This window comes from Apteryx rowi, unplaced genomic scaffold, assembly GCF_003343035.1.
Source record: "Apteryx rowi isolate R43461 unplaced genomic scaffold, aptRow1 scaffold_139, whole genome shotgun sequence".
Taxonomy (NCBI): Eukaryota; Metazoa; Chordata; class Aves; order Apterygiformes; family Apterygidae; genus Apteryx; species Apteryx rowi.
In genome coordinates, this window is record NW_020447630.1 from 1,082,227 (window position 1) to 1,100,064 (window position 17,838).

Genomic DNA, 17,838 nt, shown 5'->3' on the forward strand with positions numbered 1-17,838 from the left:
TTCACTATTTATGAGTATTTATTTGCATTTTCAAAACTTGGGCAATATAAAGAGAAGACTTGGTTTCCCTTTTGAAAGATGGCCATTTTGTTTTCCCCTCTCCATATACAAGCTGAGGCAATGTCACAGAACCAAGTCACAACACTACCAAGGGATGACATTTAAAGTGATCTGAAAAGGCCAGCTGCTTATTTTTTTTCTTTTTTAATATTTTCTATTTTATGATACACTTCTACAAATGTCAGGTCTTACCATTCAGATTTAATAAAAAGCACCTTTTTTCAGAAGAAAGAATGTAATGCATTTTGCCCCATTTTATTAGTTTTGCACTGTTAATGGTAATAACTCTAAACACAGAGAGGGTGCCACTCAAAGACAGACAGCATTCTCTTCAGACAAGTGTGTTCTCTAGCAAGTCCAGGAATATGACTACCTGCTATTTAATAATTTCCTTTTAGCAGTCTCATAAATTCAAAATTATGAAATATTAAAATACAATATCTTAAAATACAAATTATTTTGTATTCAATTTATTATTCAGTTTGAAGGGAAAAACAAAATAATCTCTATCTGAATCACAATAATTGCTTAAAATCACACAAGTGCATATATTGACAATAATACTATTGACTTGCAAATGTAATGATGCAGACACATCATAAACTTCCTTTAATTGTAAATACAAGTTTACACACTTAAAATGGTAATGATGACAAGAAGCAACAGAAACCAATACAAAATTGGCATCTCTTTGAGAAGAGCAACAGTACTCCATATACTTCTTAACAGGCAACCGTCTTTCAGAGGGAGAAGAGCATTATACTCACTTTGTGAAGACCTCAACAAGTCTGGAGTGCCCATTTTGTAAAGCCAAATCTAACGGTGTTGCTCCATCTTCATTAGGCAATGCTAACGCCAATGACCCACCAGGCTGGGCTATTAAGAACTGGGAAAGTTTAACCAATCCCAATTTCATTGCAATGTGAAGAAGAGTTTCTTTGTGTTCAGGCTCTGAAAAACATAACAAACAAGCAAAAACATAGAAACAAAATCCAGCACTTCCCCACTGATTTGGTAGGAAGCATCAAATGAAACTTGTCTGCAGAAATACCACAACTCAGGTTCCAATTTACAAAAGTAATAAGGCAGAATCCTTCTTTCACTGAAATCAACAGAGTTATACACTTAATGGCATCTGTGGAGCTAAACTAGGCTATCCAAATATCATCTAATTTCAGGAGTTAAAGAAAACACTTTGAATTAGATAATTTCAGTATTTCTTTCTCTGTATGTAGTATAGCAAATGGCACAAGGGATGTCCCAATGTACTACAAAAGATCAATAAGAAGTAATTATCCAGCTGCTTTGCATTGCCTCAGCAGCACAAAACATCTGTCAGTGTGTCAAAGTATTTAATTTTTATTTTTATTTTTTAAACTGTGTGACTTATCAAGGAAGGCTGCTTAACAGCATGGTAAAAGATCCTTAGTGACGCAGTGAGCCATAAGCTAACACATTTGAGTAAAATGTACTTTATAATTCTTTTGTCTCTCTTTTCAGAAAGGTAGTCTCACCTGCTAATTTTTCCTCTCTACTTTTTAACACATTATCATCAAGTTCAACAGGGGGGAAGCTTAAAATAAAGCTGCAGACAACATGGACTAAGTCATGAGATACTGATTCTCCTTCACTCAAGGCCTTCTCCTGCCCTTATTCAAAGAAAGGTCTGCCTGTTGATATACATTTTCAAACACAAAGCCTCTGCACTTTAGGGCAACAAATGAAATGAAGCTCAGGTGCCACCCAACCTGTTCCTTGCGTTGATATTTTGGTATGAAGCTGAATATAAGGGCAGACTTTTACAAGGGTCAAGTATTTAAGGCAGGTACCCCACAGCTCTCAGAACAACTGGGTGAAATCTATTAGGATTCCACTGATTTATGAAATTCCATTGAAATTTTATCATCCTGAGTCAAAAGAATTTTCTGCCTCATTACCCAAGCTGTTCAGAATATGTTATTGAAAATTATACGTTCCAGTGACAAAGGAAAGGTGAAGCTCCTAATACATATTTAGGTATGTGCACACATTTGTGTAAATAATGCAGCAAAAAGCTGTCAAATTTGTTCTCTGCATCAACATTTACAAGATAAAAACAGATGACAGAAAGCTATCCCCCAATAGAGAGAGCAGTTACGTAGCCAAGGAGCTAACGAATACATTTTTCAGAAACACTCATGCATTGAGCAGGAGTATCACGTAGTTATGTAAAAATACAGTGTCTCATAGCTGATTCTGAATCCCATTTCTCCACCAGCACATCAGCAGTCTCCTCTGAAAATGTCAGGAAAATTTATTATATAGAATCATCGAAAAAGAGTCTGAAGAGGTCTCAAGAGGTCTTTAGTCAACTCCTTGCCTTAAGGCAGGATCAGCTCAACCTAAATTATTCCTGACAAATGTTTGTCTAACGTGTTCTAAAAACCTTTCAATGACAAAAGGTTTCATAATCTCTGTAGACAATCTATACAAAGGCTAATTTACCCTTATAGTTAGAAAAATTTAAAATGTCTAACCGAGCTCACCCTTTCTCAATATAAGCTTGCTGCTTCTTGTCCCATCCAAAATGGACATGAAAAACAGTTCATTCCTTTCTCTTTGCAGCTTTCTTTCACATAATTGAAGGCTGCTGTCATGTCTCAGCTGAGTCTTTTTCTTTCTAAGCATCTATATGGGAGAGTTGCTTTCTGAAAAGCTTTTGGAGTGTCCTCTCAGAACTGAGGTCCAAAAATCATTAGCATCTTTTGAAAATGTTGGACTTGAAGTGTTATAGATACATATGCTAGAATGGCAAGGAATTCTGCAACAAACCTAAGCAACTTGCTTTACCTCTCCATGGGGAAAATTATTGAGAAAGTGAGGTCAGACTTCCTGGATAACATATCATTATTCATGCTTCTTGAATCTTAGATTTTTTTTTTCCAAAAAATAAAACAAATTCCAGACATCAGATTCATAAAAGGGAGCTTCAGGACACAGAATCTAGCACCCTAACAGCTGACAAACCTGTGTGTAGTGTCTGAAACTTCTATTTTGCTATAGTGAAAGAAAAAATTTCACCTCCAACCTTCCCTTTTGTTTGTGGCTAGCTAACATGTAATATGGTGCATTTGCTTGCCTGTGCAATGATTATTTCCTCCCCAGGTTGTGGGCAATAAAACTGGTTCTTGGTCTCCCCGTTTCAGACCCCAGGCAAAAAATATGCTCAGCTGAGCACAGGATCTGCTGCAGGATCTTAGGCCACAGGAGAAAGCACTGATATGTATTTTTCTCTCAAAGGCCTGCAAAATATTTCAGATTCAGTCTTTGGGGACACTGATGATTGCTGCATTTCAGTTATTAACATTAATCGTTAAAATCGTTAAAAGTATGAATCATAGTATTTACTATACTGTAATTCTATATTATACTATACTAAGCGAGATGGCACATATGTTTCACAGTTTTCAAGTGCATGCTACCCTAAAGTCCACTGAATCCAACTCAAGCATATGCAGAACTGCTTGCTAAATAGGGATATAACTGTTCATATATTTATGGTTAAGCTAATGTTCAATATTTTGCTGCTTTGGGGCCCAAACTATAAACAATATGTATGTCTGGTCTGAAATATACAGTAGTTGTGAGTTACAATAACTGCAAAGATATGCCAACAAGCTTTTCAGTATAACCAATTCAGCAACGCAGTATGAACAGCTTTTCTTCCAGGAAGGCAAATGGAGAGATGTGTTAGAGGAAAGAAAAAGTGAAGAAAAAGTTCCTTAAAGCAGCATGGGGATTTGACTGCAGTCCACAGCTAAGAGCCTGACCTAGCATCCCTCATCAAACACTTTGATCTGCCTGGATGCAGGACCACCTTCTACATGTGAACATCTAAGTAAGCAGGACCCGGCTTTCCCAAAACATATCCAGAGAGTGTGGAAATGATGGCTGAGGTACCTCTTCAAAAATGGAAGAGCTTGATTTAATCTCCACCTCAGCCAGATGACCTTGACATTTCTTCAGGTCACCTATTTCACATGAGCATTTCATGTCCTGTCCCCTCCAGCTGCAGAGAGCTTGGGAATGGATCATGGTACAGAAGGAAATCCAAGGGACATGGAGCAGGAGGAGAGCGAGAAAGCACCAGCCTGACTCTGTAATGCAACAATCAGCTGGGAGAAGTCTCTGCTTTTGGGACATAGATGTGTTTTGTATTATAATGTCATTGGATGTGAAAAGAAATTATGCTGGGACACCCAGGTCTCTCACTTCCTAGCAGAATGCCCTAACCATTTAGGCATAGTACAAAAAGGTGTGTCATCATCTTCCCTTTCCCTTGCTATGTATCTGAATGGAGAATGATCACATCTTCTGTGCTTTGGCCTGGCCTCGGTGCTACTTCTCTACTTTTGCGATAGGCACCCCCAGTGACCTTAGCAGGCTCCCAGCTTTGCCATGGGTCCGGAGTCCAGGCAAGCAAGTGGGAGTCAGGCACCAGCGCTCCCTTCCCCAGGTGGTTATCCCTACCCAGAGGAGCCTGAGCTTAGGCACCCAGGAAATGTTGTGCTCCAAACAAACATTACGCATTTGCAGATTAACATGGACACTAAAGCATAGGCTTTCAGAATTGCTCCTTGGTCTAGAGTAATTAATTCTGCCGAACACGCACCTCAAATGTGAAAGGGGGTTCTTGGGATGTTTCCAATTAGACCATTTTTTCCTACATAAAGTATTCATAAACAGCCAGCACAGAAGACCACTCTAATTAAAACACTTGCAAACATATCAACTGATATTAAGGACATTAAGCATCTGATTATATAATAACAACACCCCAACTCTAAGATTAAAAACACAGAAACAAAAGGGCAAACTTTGCTCTAAACTCCACTGCCTGACTAAAATTTTCTCTTTGGCCTCAGGCCACTGGGTTTCAATGTATGTTGTAATATTGTAAAAACAACCAGAAAAGCTTGCACTGGGCAAGGTGAGATTAAGACTTTCTTGCTCAGCAGAAAGGGAGTGCTTAGGACGACTTCCATATTTATGGACAGCATTCAATCAGCTCTGATTCTGCTGCAAATACAGTCATATTTCTGGCCCAAACCTTAAAAATAATACAGTATGAATATGTTTTCCACAAAAGAATCTAGTTTTAAAAATAACTTAAAGAACACTAAATTAATACTCTGTTGTCTTAAAACACAAGCTACAATAATATATTCTGTTATCTCACCACAAAAATTCTGGCAACTAATTTTTTTCTCTCATTAAGACATAAACATACTCCTTCACCTTTAAAGCCTGCACTATGGACACAAAACTGAAAAGGGATTTTCTGGGTCCTACTGTCAAGACCATGGCTTCAAAGCAAGGAAACTCCTTTATGAGATTATCAAGTTGAAAATTACTCAGACATTTTCACTGCCAGTACTGTAATGGAAAGGTTATGGCAGAATCACAATGCTCCAACCTAGCAACCTTCATCTCACTTTAGCCTAAATTTATTCATGCCCAGTTTAAGAGTATATGTCAGCAGGCCCATGCTGGCAGCTCAACCAGCTCTCTTCATGCATTTAAGTTAGAAATAACACTGAGATCCCTTCTCAGCCTTAATTTCTACAAACTAAGTATTTGCTGGGCTACTCTCATCACCTCTATCTGAGCTGCTCAGGAGTGATCAGAAACTGATGAGGTAGAGAGTCATTACTAGTAGCTTGCTTTCAAATTTGAAATCTAAAAGATTACTGGAAAGGTAAATCTATTCTTTAACACAAGGAAAACATTCTTCACCACGAGGATGGTCAAATACAGGGACAGGTTGCCCAGGGAGGTTGCAGAGTCTCCGTCCTTGGAGATATTCAAAACTTGACCCTGAGCAACCCGACCTAATTTTGACGCTGGCCCTGCTCTGAGCAGCAGGCAGGGCCAGGCAAGCTCCGGGGACCCCTTCCACCCATGATATTTTTCCACAATTATTTTATGATTCTATCCCACGATTAACAATATCGAATCAAAAAGTAAAAAGACATGAGAACAGCTAACAAGCTTTCTAAGCAGACCTGCCTAAAAAGAAAAGATTTACACTAAAGTAGTAGAATTCTGAAACAACTTTTTAAACAAAATTTTTTGGAACAGGTTTCAGTTTCAATTCTTCCTCCTTTCACCTCCTCCCCTTCCAGCTCCTCAATGTGACAGAATCAATGGCATTTTTCACCTTTGTAATTTTTCTTTTTTTCCCCTTCCTGTGAAAAAGATTTAAAATGCAGAAAAATGGCAAAAAAAAACCCAAACCAAATAAATAAAAAAAACACATCAAGAAAGAAAAATAAAGGCGTTGAGAAAAAATAAGGAACATAATTTGTTCAACAGTATTCAGTGGCAAAAAGGAGGAAAATCAGAAAAAATAATAAGAATATAAAACTTCTGCAGCATTTTCACATTTAAATGGATAAAACACCATTTTCCATCAAGACACAACAATAAGCATTCCTAAGATTTGAAAGATGCACTGCTGGCTGATTAATACAGGGTTAGATACTGCAAGGCAGGTGGTACTATGAGGAGATACACTATCAGGACGTTGTTTTGCATTGTATCCTGATTCTGCAGCCAAAACACTCTGAGTTATACCGAGCTAAGCCAAACAGAGTCTGTTTTAAACATTAAATAAATCCTTTTGTTCCTCCTTGCACCTGAATCCCTTCCTATGTCCAAAACAATAAAATAAAAACAAATATTTCTCTCTGACAGAAATGACTAAGCCCTTTCTGGACTATGGATCTCATTCATTTCCTGGAAGGAGACTGAAAACTCAAGACTTGTGACTTGAAAAGAAGAGGGAGACATCACAACGGGGTGACAAATTCTAGTTTTTCCTGGCTTCATACTTTTATGTATTACTGTTTTTTTCATTTTCCATTAGGTAAGAGATTGGTCTTGCCAGTTACTGAATAACTGGAACATCCCCCCCTCCTCTTTTTTTTTAAACTAGTCCCCCTACTCCTCACATCATCACCTGCCCTTTTACACTGGAGTATCTCCTACTCTCTCCCCTCACACCCCCGTGCTGCCCAGCTCTGAGCCTGCCGAGACAGGAGACAGAGGAGGTTGGTACAGAGCTGAGTGCAGGCAGATGATTTCCAGGAGAAGATGGTTTCCAGGCTTACAGAAGATGGGTTGCCACACTCAATTCAGCCAACTACAGTTTCTACCGTTGGCTTGGTCAAACTGGACCATCAGCTGCCATGGGACTGACATAAACTGTGCAGAGGTGAAGGAGGCAAGGGGGAAAGCTTAAACACCATTTTAAAGGTGGACCTTAAGAAGTCTTGCCACTGTAGTTTTACCAGCAGCACCATTAGAGGATGCCACCATCGATCAGCCCCACATGGCAACGGCTGCACATGGTAACCTCATCTACTCAATAGATGAAGTTTCAGTTGTGCTTACTGCTTGGGCGATCCCAGCAAAGACATGAAACTACGCACGAAATCGCTGCTGTTAGCAGAGGGATACTTCTCTTCCTTTGTACTGCAGCCAGCTGCTCTCCCTCAGGCTGTTTAATTTATGATGTTTGTTTATTGAGTACTACTAATGTGCTTGACGCAAGGCAACAGCAATCTCAAAGCCAGGTGCAGAGAAGACCACAGCAGGGACAAAGCGCCAACCAAACCAGCTCAGCCCCGAGATCGATACCGAACCCTACTTCAGTACCACATCTCTAACAGTGCCCACTACCAAAGGAGGGTACAAAAAACCTCCTAAGCCCCACTATTTAGATATTGGCTTAAATAAGAAAATTTGTCTCTAGTGTCCGTTACAATACTTGCTCTACTGACTACTGTCACGTGATATACTACTACCACCTCCAAGCACTCATTCCTTTTCCCCAAAAGCCCCCTGAATGGTCAGGGGGGTCTCAAACATCTCTTCGCTGCTATTTCTACTACAGACCAGAATATGAAGACTGTACGTTCCCTGGGGAAGTTCAGGTTCAAGCATGCTTGCCAACATCTTGCTTCACACCACAGTTTTCTTGGTTATCAGCAGGCACTGAAAGACACTCCTCTACCTCCTGATGCCTGTGCTAGCATCTTTCCCACACAGTTTCTAAAGCACCTGGCTTCTGCAGGGCCAAAGAGCTGTCTGGTTCTCTAACCTTGTAACCTGTCTGAATGAAAAAGTTTACCTCTCCTCACAAACCTCACCATACCTATATAAATGTTTATCTGCTGTTCCCAGTATTTTCCTAATTCCATGAAGGAAAACAGAGGCACTTTGGTCCTCTCTTTTTTTCCTTCAAAAAATTTGAAAATTCTAACTGAGGAAAACACAGACATAATTTCTTTTAATTTAGATCAAAAATACGACACACCTCAGTCATGTTTGAATGGATGAAGCTTATCAGTAATGTGTTTAGCATCAAGTAGGAATAGTAACAGGATTTACATAGGAAAAGGCAGAGGAAGGGAAATAAAATCTAAAATGTCACAGAAAATGGAACAGTGTTCCACAAAGGCAGATCAGAAACCAGTGAGTGTGAATACTTCAGTTCATTTCACAAGACCCATTCCTAGAAAATAATTATAAAGCATTTATGAAAAAAAAATATTCTTCATGAAAGAGAATTAAGTACAGACACTGTTCCCTTTTCTATGATCCACATTCAATTTTCATAATTCAGGATGTAATTTTATTGCTACTACTAATAGCCTTAAATCTGAAAGAGCTCTCTTCCTCTTGAAAACAACTGTAAATGGTGACAAAGCCAGTGGCAAATGTTCTGTTTAATTAACAGCACAGTTAAGTCACCCAGACAACCTGAACTCAGCCTCACAGCAATGCCCTCAAAACAACCAGAAACTGAGGCAACCTCAGCTGTGTGTACGTAGCACAGAGCCCTTACAGAGACCATGCTCCTGGGCACCCGTTCCCCCTGCGGCAGCCAAGGGAAGTAAGCTTCAGTGTGCGTCAAGGACACAGAAGTTGCAGTGAAGATGCTGAACCTATGTTTGATGGCCAATAAAAATATACAGGTATATCTCACAACCTTCCTCCCAAAGCCCTATTTCTAGAACTCCATAGCCTGTGGCCAAAAGCGCAAGCAGGTGTCAGATGGCGTGGTGCTGGGAGCTCCCTTGGGGATGGAGACCCCTTGGGAAAAGCACCTGCAAAGAGGAGCAGTAGTCCCAGGTCTCAGGGAGCAGCAGGAACCCCAGGCGGTGGCTCCCCTCGCGGCCACGAGCCCTTGCAGAGGTGACCTGGCCTCTGTCAAAGGCAGGCACTTCCCAGTGCATGCTGAGCTCCTACTGCCGTGTTCATCTCTAACTTGGACAACGAAAGCCCAGGCTGGCAGGACAGCCTTGACAGCTGCCAATTTTGAAAGATTGCCCTAACCTGATCCTGTTGAAAGAGGAAAGGATACATTTTTTGAAGGTTACCTTGAAGCATTTTTCTCATCCAGATTAGATCATTCCATCTTTCTTTTTTTTTTCCCCCAAGTAGGTTAAGGTATCACAGCTGGACAGATTACTGTATTTATTTCTATAAAGAAGTTTAGTCTACATTCTGTTCAGGAGAAGAGGTTAAAAAGTCCTATCGCGGGAAGTATTTAATATTTTTTTGTAAACAGAAAAGTGTGGGAAAATTCTTTTTTTTCTTTCCTACCAGTTCTAGCAAGTTATATTGCATAATATTTACTAATGATCAGCTTCCTAAACTGAATGATCCAATTTTCAGAATAAAAATATCTTTTATAAAGATACAATTAGCAAACAAGCAGCTTCTTCATCCGACTCCTTCCTACACTGTTCCCTGTCTTCAAATCCACCAACAACTAAATCCCTAAGCATAGCATCTCTGTCAGGTCCTCACGCAGCCGCCTTTTGCTCTGGCAGGAAACTGGTTGTGGGCCAGGTGAGCAGAACATCCAACCAGTTTTTGTGAGTGGGCAGCTCGTGACATGGTTGTCAAACAGGCACTTATTATAAGTGAGGATTACCAAAAGGTTCGTGCTTTCTTGTTTCCTTTGTTGAACTTAAATAATGTGTCTAGCAAGTCCTGACCTGTGCAACTGCACTAAATTCCTGAATTATTTGCAATGCTCCCTAGACAATCCAGCCTCTCTCTTTATCCAATCCTTTTTATACCTTATAAAGGGAATACAAACACTTTTTCCAAATACCAGAACTCCTATGAATAAATTATTCTTCTATCTTTCCATCTACCCATATGTCTCTAAATCCTCATAAAAATGAAGTCCAGAAACACCAGATGGTGTAACAATTTTCTCCAGCAATGTCACTCAAAAGTAAGCTTTTTTTCTTATAAAAATAGCTCAGCAGCTCTGAAAACTGACAGAATCAACAGCTCTTTAGTCTCACAAGTATGAGGTCCTAACTAGTGACAGCTGATAGCATCCAAATCTTTCACAATACTGATACCAAAAAGAACATCCTGATACCGTTGAGCGTCAAGACACTATCAGACTTTTTGGGCAAGGAGTTGCAGGGACAGCAGGCAGGGAAAGAGGTTCCCCTCCCATCTTCCTAGCTCCTCACAAATCTCCTACTTCTCATTCAGTTTAATCTTTCGGGGGAGGAACAGTGGTGCTGGGACAGGTCTGGATCACCCTGTGATGAAAGATGAAGAGCTTTCTCCTCCTCCTCCTCCTCCTCCTCCTCCTCTCCCCTGTGGTGGGACCTGCAGCCCTGCTACTCCAGTTGTCCCAGTCTCGCTCCCTCTCCTTCCTCGCATGCCCAGAGCTCCCTCAACCACACGCACCCTGCAGCTTTGCTCAGGGAACAAAAAACACTGGTGGGGATGGAGAGGGAAAAGAGTATGAGTCAGTGTTTTGCAGGCTCAGGTAAAAGGACAATATGGCTGTAAAAGGGATCAAAGCTATACTTTCAGAGTACAGCTCTGAACAAGAGCAAAAGGACACAGAAGGCAAAGAGAAATTATATAAACCAGGTGGGGTGACCAAAAGAGACAGAATTAGTATGTGGGGGGGGGAGGGGGAAGAAAGTAAAAAAGAACTATTTAGGGATTTGTAAAATCAAACACTGAATACTCAGCCACTGTGGCTGAGGCAGATCTCCTGCCAATCTGACTGTACACTCTTTGAGACAGGGGCCTTTCCTTATTTCTGTATGTATGCATAGGGCCATAACCCTGTATTTGAGCTATCCAGGCCCTTTTGCAACAGATACACTAAAAAAAACCCACAGACAAATGCTCCAAAAGGCCAAGAGCTAAGACTTCCCCTAGATCTGGAAGGTTTATACTGGCAGAGCTGCATTAATAGAGAAACTGCAAACTTCCCCAAAGGCCAGGCTCCATTTCGTCCTGGTTCAGCCTCAGTCTCCTCTGCTGTACAGAGGCCTCCCCACTGTGCAGCCAGCAGCAATGCACTTATTGTGCTGCACATAACCTGACTCAGAGGAAAACCCAGCAACGTCAGGCCCCCCAGCCCAAGGTTGGACCTTGGAGAGAGAGAGAGGGAACAACTGATGGCCCTTGCGCCGCAGGAGAAGCTGTTCACAAAGCTTTGGGGACCACCTACTCAATAGGAGTGACCACTACTTGTTTTCCTGCCTGATGGGGATACCCCCCGGCCAAGTACGTCGCCATGCTAGTAATGTGCCTACCTGCACCTGGGAAAGGACCGAGTTGACCACCCTGAGCGTAACACAAGCAACATGGGCAGGCCTACATGGGCTACCTGTCCAGCAAGAGCTCCTCGTTAAGCAAAAGCATTGCTACCAGGCTCAAGGAATTAATTTCAGGTTTTGTTTTGTTTTATCCAGAAACAAGAGAAATGATCCCAACTTAATTTAAGAGCAACAACCGGGATATAAACTGAGATGTGATCTCACGTATGGACAAGTGCCACCTTGAAGACTGCCCGACAACCCGAGCTACATGCAGGAACGTATACCAACTCAGCACACAGCTGTATCAAAAAGGGGATCCTCCTTCCTGATGAGGGAGCTAGTCTGCATATGACAGGATTTCCATCCAACCTCTCAGGAAGACTGAAAAGCTACAGATCATTAACAACTGACTAAAAGAGAATCAGAAAATTACACAGGAAATCTACAATGTAACAGTGCTCCTACAAGCAACTGATAATGTAAGCATGCTCAAGTCGCACGTACCTTACACTCACAGAGACTTTGTGCACTGACTGGAGCACAGACCCCTGCTTTTCTGCTGCACTCTATACTTTTTTTTTTTTTTTAATGTAATACTTAAATCTGAAAAGCAAACAAAGTATGAAAATCACAGAGAAACAGAAGTTCTTTAAATGTCTCATGAGGGCAACATAGTCTTTTCAGTATGAACACTGCAGTACGCTTCAAAATTAACACCTAGCATAATTAAAAATTAAAGAATCTTGATATCTGGATAGTAACTGCCCTTGCAGAGCTCTGCCTGGTACCAGCAAGCTGGTCTCCTGTTGCTCTGGACCCAAAATACATCCAGCAAAAACTTCCACATTTCATGCAAGCAGGTACCCAGTCAGCTTTGCCCAAGCATCTCTCAGTACCTCTGATATTCAACTGATATTTCTGGGCTGGGCTTCAACTGGTTTTGATTAAAAGCTTAGCAAAGTCTGTGAAAAAACTTCTGCTGATTTCTTTGGCCTTTGAATCAAGCTCTTGATTGCTAAAATCCAACAGTTGTTCCAGCGAGTAATGCCAACAAATATTTACTATACACCAAAATGAAACAAGGCCTTTTTTCTTTTTTCTTTTTTTTTTTAAGTATCTAGCCAATATTTGAATGAGACTTGGTGAGGTTTTATTATATCTTTTGAAAGAGCTGTTTACAAGAGTCATCAAAAAAAAAATCCTTCTCCTGAAGAAGGCAGTAGCAGATTCCAAGCTATCTGTCAGTAAGAATTAGAAAGATTTAAGAGAGAGGAGAAAAATCTCACTCAAAGAAATGGGCTAAGTGTTGTGGTTTTAGTTCCCTACATTTTGCATGAATCTCTCTTTCAGTTTGGCTCATATGGAAACTGCCTGCCCTCTGATTTTTAGCAATTTAAAGTACTGAAAGGAAAACAGCCAAAAGTACCGAATTTTCAATGAAAAACATGTGAAGCCATCAAGCTTAACACTGTTTCCAACCTCAGCTATAAATCAGCTGGGTCTGCAAAAAAAATTATACTCTTCAGCAAAACCTAACCATAGTTTTGTGTTTGCAATGAAACCTGAAACTAGGCAAATTTCACCTGATTTTGTTACAAAAGTTTTTAATAACAAGCTCTAATGTAAAGTATCATGTATATTTTTTCATTCCACTTCCTCTAAAAAAACATAGCCACAAAACTTGTTTAATAATACTTTCACCTAAGGATGATTATGAGTCCTAAAGAAAGCATAAACACTGTGGTAAACAATATATTTATTCTGTACATTAGAATGCCTACAGTGACATATTCTTGTGTTTTATGACAGTATATTTTGTCTCCTTTTTGTTTGCTTAATTTTTTAAAATATTTCACCTGACTGGAATCATGGTGGAGACACTTCACTGCTACAATTCCTGCTTTTTTTAAACAGACAGCTCTTTAATCTTGTTAAGACATAATCTATCTATAAAAAGAACTAAATTCACAGTGAGTCAAAGTAGAAAAAGCTTCTGGAGAGACTGAATTACAATAACAGTTATTAATCCTTGCTCAGCCTCTGGGCACAAAACGAATCTCTGATTACCCCTCATTCTTCAATGATTTTTCATCGTAACCACAGAACAAAGCATAAGGGTTGAAAACCTTCAATAAAATAGTGAGATACTCTGTTCTGCACTGTACAGCAAAACACCATTAAAAGCTTTCCAACTTAAAATAAAATCTTACCACCTTCTGAGTAGTTTCCAAGGATGTTCCATGTTGATGGCAATTCTTCGTGAGCAATGGCCATCATCAAGTCATTATCCAGGGACTGCAGATCTTTTATACTTAGTTCAAACTTATCAAGTAACATCTTGTGACTAGCAGCAGTGACACATTCTGCATGATTAACCAGAAAACGAGATAACTTGCAAGACAGATTCTCTCTGTAAGTGACAGGACAGCTGCCGAGGACCACAGGTGAGTATCCCTTTGTGTACATTAACACAGAGACAGAAACTGCTTCTTGGCATCCATGGCCTGAAATTATAATGCAAGTTAATCATTAAAATTAGCTATGTTCAGAAAATACATTAGTTTTTCCTCATTTTTGCCCCTTTAAGAAAGGACTCTGACTGCTCACCCAGAATTACTTATTCTCTCCTCTAACAAAATCTACCACTTGTAGCACCTCTACCAGGTATTTCTGGTGATGAACTTGGATTTGACTAGACTCTGAACTGACAGTCCTCCCCATTATACCAATATAATTGATTTTAAAACCAGCCTTTCTAGGTGAAGGTTTTTTAACCACAACAGAAAGAACAGGTAACTACATCAGGATGAAATGCCACAAAACAAAAATACGAAGCACATCAGGATATTTTAGCATCCACAGTAATTTCCATCTAAAGAGATGGAAATTTCCCCCCTTCCCCTTCAAGCATGACATGTTTAGCATTGGACCTAAGAGAGAAAAAGAAAGAACTGCTCACTGAGCAACTACCTCCGACGATGCAGCGGCACTGAAATGACTCCAGCACACCATCTTCAGGGCCACATGCAACCACTGTGCATCTCCTACACCTTAGTGGGCAGCACCTGGACACAGCCACAGGCATCACCATCCCTGGTATGCCAGTGCAATGTTTTGTGTCATTTGAAAAAAAAAAATTACTGAGTACAGAGCACACACAGTAAATAGTCCAGCAGTGGCTCTTTCCAGAGCCCTTTCTTCCACTTTGGTAGTGGTACACAATCAGTACACAATTTCTGCCATTCTCCATCACCTGAGATTCTTGGGTAAGAATCAAGAAAAATGAGACACCCATGAAAGGAGTGTCAGAGTGGCCTGGAAGGGGAGTTCTGAGGAGTGTACTTCTTTATTAACACCCATATTGTATCTACCAGTGTCTCCTTGTATGCCAAAATTCAAAAGCTTAAAAAAAAAAAAAGTATGTTTCATGCTTTTGGCAGATTGGATTATATATAGTATCAACTGTCTAACTTACAGCTAGGATCTTCAAAGAAGTTCAAGGCAGTTTGCCACCAAAACCTCTCAAGTACCTCTTGCATTCCTTTTACTCCTTTGCCATCCAAAGGAGGATGGATGTCATACATCTAAAGAAGTGCAAGCTGTCCTCACGCTTCTCACTGGAGAACTAAACATGAAGTATTACGAGTGCAAATCTAAATTCCCCCAAATAGTCCCAAATAACTACAAGTATATATACGCAATCTAGTCACTACAGAAGCAAGCATGCACTTACCAGATCTGCAGTTGTCTTTAAAATGCTCTGCATAGCTTTATGTTTAATTTGGCCACTACAAAACAACAGTAACCACACAAGGACTATATTTTAGCCTCAGTCTTTATTTTCGTCCCCTAATGGTTCTGTTGAGCACTGGCAGAGGATGTGCTGCCTATAGCCTACTGTTTTTATTCCTAGCCCAGATCTAATCATTTAACAGTGTCATTTCAGGCCTCTTCAAAAAAAAAAAAAAAAAANCAACCATGGAACAGCACAGAACTTTCCCTTTTCATACTCACCAGTTATTTTCAGACTCTAAACCCCCTTTAGAAAACAAGAACAAATAACAAGGATCTAATCATTTAACAGTGTCATTTCAGGCCTCTTCAAAAAAAAAAAAAAAAAAAGACTTTGCTATCCTGGAACAAGCCTAGCATTACATTTTCTCTAATTGTATTCCATGATAATCTTTTACCATTTAAAGAATTAAAGGAACAACCATGGAACAGCACAGAACTTTCCCTTTTCATACTCACCAGTTATTTTCAGACTCTAAACCCCCTTTAGAAAACAAGAACAAATAACAAGGAGATCCTACTGCATAGGCACATCATGTTTATACCACCTACTCACACAAATGAAAAGGTCACAAAGCACATGATAAAGACAACAACCAGGTCTTGTATTACATCAACAAAGGGGAAAATGCTAAGGCAGAGAGACGCTGTTAGGCAACACAAATTCCCCTTATAGTGAGGCTCCCCTGTTAACAGCTCGTCCCCCACACCTCCTCAGCATGTACGGCTTAGGCAGAGCTCCAAGCACCTCACTGCAGGAGCCTTGCAAGCCTGGCTCACTACCGCATGCAGGGATGGCCCAAAGATGTGAGCTTTGCAGGTGTGAGGATGCCTGGAGACAAGCCGTTGTGGCAAAGGCTGGGTTTGTTGAATAGAATTCTTTCAGATTAAAAATGATGCCATGCCTGAAGATCGCACTTGAGTGCACACCCAACTATGCAAGCCCAGGAAAGCCCTGCCTGTAACACTGCAGAAGCCTGAACGGTTCTGGTGAATGATGCAGACTGATGTAAGAGGCAGGGTCAACTCTGGTCAGTAAAACTCAGCCTGGATCCCAAAGGCCATCTTTCAATTCCTTTATTTCTTCCATGATAGAACCACAAAACAGAGTTATACCAAATTATCCAGTTTTGCCCAGCTTCAAAATGCAGGTGGAGTATAACAAAGAGAAGAAATGTGAACAAGAGTAATTCTCACCTGGAACGATGGACTGAAGAGCATTATCACTAATTCGCTCAGCAAACATTATGTGCCTCTTCACAGATCCATTGTAAACAAAGTAAAACTCAGCATCTTCTGGGAGATAAATGTCTTCGCCAAATGTTGCATTTATAGTCACCTGTCCCTGAAAAATGAATGTACCTTCATAAACATCCAGTATTTTTCTCATCTCCAACAAACCTATTAACATATATTTCAGATGCAAGTTTATTATAACCTTTTCAACTCTGTATTATGCAGAGTCTGCGATTTAACAACAAACCTGCTATTTTCTATTTCCATTCAGAAAATAACACTTTTTATGACTGCGTGAGCAAGGGTGATTTAAAATTTTTACTTTAAATAGCAAGTCTTTTACCTAATTCCTTTCATCCCAACCATGTAAAAATATCTGAATTCTAATTAAAAATGTATCAAAATAAGTAAGTGAATTAATCTGAGAATTTTGGGGGGGAGGGGTTGTTTTGTTTTGTTTTTTTCACAAAAGCACTCTTTGCTTTAAAAACATGAAAATTTTGTTTGAATGAAAAAAAATTCAGAAGTGCTTGAAATGATCTTAGGTTGGTTTACAAACCAAAAGCACTGATATAATTCTACAACTGACTGTGCTAGTTTCAAAGCATACTAGTTCCCAGATATCTGTCCACGTTCTTTATAATAAATAGAAAGCAGCAAGCCAAGAAAAATCTGTGGTACAATAGCTTCAAAAAAGAACAGGAAAGGGATCTGAGAAGTAGCAAACAATAACAAACGGCTGACATGTCTGCAGAAGGAAATTTAGACAAAGTTGCATTTCCTCAAAGAGAAGAACAGCTTGCTCCACCACGGTTCCTGGTTGCCATGGTTCTTCTAAATAAGACAGAATTGTCCCAGCATCTGGCTGAATTGGTGTCTTCTGGAAAACACACTGCAGAAGAATATCGCAGTCTTTCACACTTCCAAAGGATGCCTAACCTGCCTCTATCCAAAAAAGCTATCGGAGCACTGACCCTGCTGGATCCGTAAATAAGTTTGGTAAAAAAAATTGACATCAAAGCACAACACAGCATTACAGAAATTTCCATGACTGAAAAATGCAGTTAAGTCCCGACTGCTCCAACAGGCGTCAGGCTCCTCCCTCCAGCCA

At 40.1% G+C, this 17,838-nt stretch overlaps 1 protein-coding gene across 1 annotated transcript in view; it reads right to left on the reverse strand.

The window, feature by feature from the left end:
* The window catches only part of LOC112961821 (rho guanine nucleotide exchange factor 28-like), a 29,206-nt gene extending 12,325 nt beyond the window's left edge, over positions 1-16,881 (reverse strand). The window contains exons 1-3 of the mRNA XM_026057400.1: positions 16,689-16,881; positions 13,910-14,203; positions 828-1,011 (exon numbers count right to left, since the gene is read on the reverse strand). Coding sequence (XP_025913185.1) covers positions 828-1,011; positions 13,910-14,203; positions 16,689-16,881 — 671 coding nt within the window. The remainder of the gene's footprint in view (positions 1-827; positions 1,012-13,909; positions 14,204-16,688) is intronic.
* Between the last annotated feature and the right edge of the window lie 957 nt (positions 16,882-17,838).